The 4,602-nt window shown below is 46.4% G+C and overlaps 1 protein-coding gene across 1 annotated transcript in view; it reads left to right on the forward strand.

Annotated features, from left to right (window-relative positions):
- Positions 1-831: 831 nt before the first annotated feature.
- The window catches only part of TMEM154 (transmembrane protein 154), a gene marked incomplete at both ends in the record, with an annotated part of 9,817 nt that continues 6,046 nt past the window's right edge, over positions 832-4,602 (forward strand). The window contains one exon of the mRNA XM_010139571.1: positions 832-1,050. Within this exon, the coding sequence (XP_010137873.1) occupies positions 832-1,050 (219 nt within the window). The remainder of the gene's footprint in view (positions 1,051-4,602) is intronic.

A 4,602-nucleotide genomic window follows, 5' to 3' on the forward strand; every position in this document is an offset into this window, starting at 1 on the left:
TTTACGTAAAGTCCCCTACAAAGCCAATGTCTGTAGGGGAGTGATGTTTTGACCTCTTCTTCCCTAGCGTAATGAACTCAAGAATGGGTTTGAACTCATCTGAGTCACCTGTAACGATTTTCTAGCAAAGCAATAATATAAAAAATGAGGATTTGCTACATCATTTCTTTTCAAAGTGCGGCCCCCTAAAAAGCAGGTGAAAACCCCTTTCTGCTGAACACATTGATTCCTTGGACCTGTTTACTCCTATTCCTCCCTTTTTAGCTAGACACATGAACTTCCACTCTGTTTTACTGAAGTGCATTGGGGATATTTCAGAAAATCTTTCCTTTACATCAGAAAGATTTTATACCTTATTTCAGTCAGTGACCCCAGTCTGTTTTCCCTCAAGAGATTTTATGTCAGCTGGAGAACCTCCAGAGCCTTTGAATCTTTAATTTCAGGGTCCTCCTGAGAGCAAGGAGCCCTGAGAGATTTGCATCACAGTGCGGTCGCAGGGGTATCATTGATGCAGATCTAGAAGGCCACAAGATTAAGTAGATACAACTAAATGCATAAATTAGTCTGGAAAACCTTTAATACTGGGGGTGATAAACGAGGCCGCATGTTCACAGTCAGACTCTGGGACGTGAGTGAGTTTGAGACACTGGCAGTTAACGCAGCACTTTAGCTGAATGGAGGTACAGTGAGGAGAAAGCATCATCTATGGATGAACTTAATCAGTTGTTTCCTCTTTCAGGTGATACCTAGATAACACTTTCTAAGAACCCCATTTTAATAGGATTTTGTCTACAGATTAACCACCCTGAAACATTTGTGCTCCCTCATCAGAAGAGTGTATGCACCCGACAACTAGCCTGCAGGCTTTTAAGGATTCCTCTTCTAGTCAGACCGACAGGCGGGACCTGCCACAACAGGCAGCTCGACAAGCCCTGGCCGTGGCAAGGAACAGCCCTTCTTACAGCAACATGAAGTGCAGAGAGAGGAACAGAACAGGAATGAGTCAAGCAATAGGCGAGGATCATATGGACCACGTGGAGTGGTATGACGGTACCGCCAGAAGGAATGTGCGTATGCAGCAGAGTGATGTAGGATGTGGTAACTTGACGCCAGCATACACAGCTTTGTAGCCTTTTCTTATTTTGTCGTCATCTCATGAGCCTTCCTTCCACTGCATTTTTATAGCTCCCAGGAAAGTTTGGAGAAACAAAAAAATTTCTTTCCAACTAATAAGCCTGACTATCCCATTGACTTGGCTCTGTTTTTTTCCCTCTATCTCATCCTTTTTTTCTTCTTTAAGTAGATACTGTAGCATAACTTGAAAAATTCCCTTCAGAGAGCCCAGTCCTTGAGTTTGATGAGAAGGCAGCAGAGAGGCTGGTGATTTTACAGCAGAACTGAATGCGCTGACTGCCGGCTACTTTCCTTTGCCTCACACCCAACTGACATCAGAAACCTGTTTGCCCGCGTCCTTCATCATGAAGCTCCTATCGCCACCTCTGAGTGCTACAGCACAAACCTCAGAGGAAGAAATGCTGCAACAACAGAAATGTTGTTTGGTTGGTTGGTTGAGACGCGGTTGTTTGGACTCCAATCTCTAAAGCTGCTCAGTATATTCAACTCCCTCTGTGTCCCTTGAAAGGCAGGCTTGGGAGCTCCTGCAAAACTCACACCAAGTCTTTTGGTAATCCAAGCGCATTTTTGAAGTAGAAAATACCGAATAATACTTTATACCATGGTATCTGCATACTGGGACATAGCTTTTTTGTAAACTGTAACGGAACATTTCTTGAACCTCTGCTAGTGCTTGCTCAGGAATTTTTGTCTCGTGAGGACTAGATCCTCTAATATCTTAGTGGTGGAAACTTGAGGACTTCTTAGCTTCCAGTTCCAGCTGTGCTCAGCTTCCCATCAGGGTGGGACACTGCTGCATGCCAGTCCCTCTCCCTTTTGCTCTTGAAAGCAGTGGTGGAAACTTGAGGACTTCTTAGCTTCCAGTTCCAGCTGTGCTCAGCTTCCCATCAGGGTGGGACACTGCTGCATGCCAGTCCCTCTCCCTTTTGCTCTTGAAAGCACGGGAAGCGGCAATATGGGCTGGGCTGCAGCTGTGGTGTGTGGTGTGCTCCCATCCACTTCCCTTGGCATGGGGGGAAGTTGCCAACACCCCCAACACTCATAGCCCAGGTGGTCCAGGCAAAGCTGAAGCCGATACTGTTGTTGTATGAGAACGTGCTCCTTGGACGAGATGTGCAGGGGTGAGTACAGATGTCAGACCATAGCCAACAGCATGAGGCTGAGGCTCAGCAAGAGGAAGAGCTTTGCAAAGCCAAAGAAGCACCTACATGGTCAGATGTGACTCGCTCCTTGTTCCACCCCAACTGGCTTTGGTTTTCCATCCCTGAATGGACGTTATGTCATGTTGTGTTATGATCAGGCTGCCTTTTCGAGGGAGCGCGTAGATCTCTGCAAGATGAAACCCAAACACACCCGACAAAACAGTTCATCGTACGAATGACCACTGCAAATCTGTCTCCCTCCAGGCATGGAGAAAATGTTTGAATAGCGTCTCACAAAATCTCCAACTTTTGGATGCTCTCCTGCCCGGCTCCAAACTTCGCAATGTACACCTTCCACTCACCCTACAAACAGCCACTGAGGCCAGATGCAGCACAGGCCACTTGCTGCTTCGTGCGCTTTAAACTGAAACAAATACCTTGGCAGCAACCATGTGGCCCAGACAGCTGGCTGCGGTGAGTGCCGCACCGGTACCAGGAGGGCTGAGGTCACAGATCCCCACCCGGCTGGAGGCACAAAACCTCCCTGGGTGCAAGCCAGCAGACCCAGCCAAGTGCAGGCTGCCACTTCCTAATGCATAAAAAATGTGACGTGTGGGTGGCCCAAGAGTGAGAGGAGCCCCTGTGAGACAGGTAGGACACCCCTTGGAACCGAGCTCTCTTCCTCAGAGGTGAAGGGCAGAAGAGCTGGAGGGAGATGTGTCAAGGCAGCAGGTGAAATACAGGAAATAGAAGAGCGATATCCTTGCAAGAACATTGTGCAATTGGCTGCCCTTCTGCTGAAAGACGTATTTAATTTACTTGAAGAAAAGATCTCTGTAAGAGGAATTGGTGCTCACAGAAGACAGGCTGTTTTGTCCCTGGAATTACGCAAAGGGAACAAAAATGCATGGCAGCAAGGTCACTCCCTGTGATTTGCCATTTTCTTTGCCTAGAGACTAGAAAAGGTAATTCTATTTCACACAGAGACACGTTATTTGAAGTCTGCCTCATAGCTCTGAACCAGGCAAATAAAAGGTACTGGAGACACTGGAAAAGGCTCTCTTGGAAATCAAGCACGGCATATGCTGCAGCTGAAAGTTTAGCACTGCAGTTAATGAGGTGTGACTCTTTGCTTTTGCTTTAAAGTCACACCGTGCTTTAGACATTTGAAAAATCCATTTTAGCTCTAAGACTAAATGAAAAATAAGGTATTTTCCCCACACCCTTTCCCCTTCGTACTATTTTAAGCAAGAGGCTTGTCCTTGTCGATGTATCAAATGCAGCAGACAACGAGCTTCAAGGGCGATGGCTGGAGGAGGAAAATTAAGCACGGCCGTTGAAGCAGTTCGGTGAGGCTGCAGTGGTCCATCGGCTCCGCAGTGGCGTGATCCGTCACGCCACAGTCTGCAGTGCAGGCGTCTCACCGCTCTGTCCCACAGCAGTCTCAATGGAGCGGCTGCAGGCACCGAGGACTGTAACGTACTTTGTAAAAGTCAAGTGGCCAAACTACTGAGGGAGAGGAGCTCTCCCTCCCGTCCTCCACGACAGTGTTGAGGAGAGCCAGTGGATCAGAGGAAGGGGTGGAGGAGCACGTGTGTGAGGTGTCATTACTTGCAAAGGAGGCAGAGATTGTGTTTTGCTCTTGCCTGAAATACTAAATACAGAAGAAAGCAACAGAGAGACTACCAATGGGAAGAGCTTTGCCACTGAAGAGCTAACATTTTAATGGTTATATTGTGGCGCGAGGGCCTGGTGGCCTTTACAGTATTAAATACTATATTCAAGCATTAGGTATTGTGCGTTACATGTTGAAACTATTTCCTAGTTTTTAGGAAAGAAAGCAACAACCAGGTGCCTGAGTGATAAGGACTGCATAAAAATTTAGATAAATCACTGTTGTTTCACTCAAATATTTTTATTAATTTTAAATTGGGTTTTCTGAAGTAAAATCTGATGAGATGTACTCACTCGAGACAAGTCTGGGAGGAGATTTGCTGCTGCAGAGTGGATTAAGCAAGAGATAGCGCTCTAATCCCAGTTTTCCTCTCTCACTTGGTGTCTCTGGGAAGGACAGCATCCGTGTCCTGATTTCTCATTTGTAAAATGGAGATGATAACTGCTCATCTCTCAGGGCCATTATGAAGATTAATGTGTTTACAAAAGCATTTAAAATGCTAAGTACTTTTGGTTCCAGTCCTGTGAGATTGGAAATGCCAGTGCTGAGGTGCTGAAAAGCTTAAACTCTTGCTAACTCTAGTGGAAACTATGGCTGCCCAGCACTTTACGAGAACGGGGAGAAACGTGTCATTGCAAAAGTCATGAAATC

This window comes from Buceros rhinoceros, unplaced genomic scaffold, assembly GCF_000710305.1.
Source record: "Buceros rhinoceros silvestris isolate BGI_N320 unplaced genomic scaffold, ASM71030v1 scaffold44897, whole genome shotgun sequence".
Lineage (NCBI taxonomy): Eukaryota > Metazoa > Chordata > Aves > Bucerotiformes > Bucerotidae > Buceros > Buceros rhinoceros.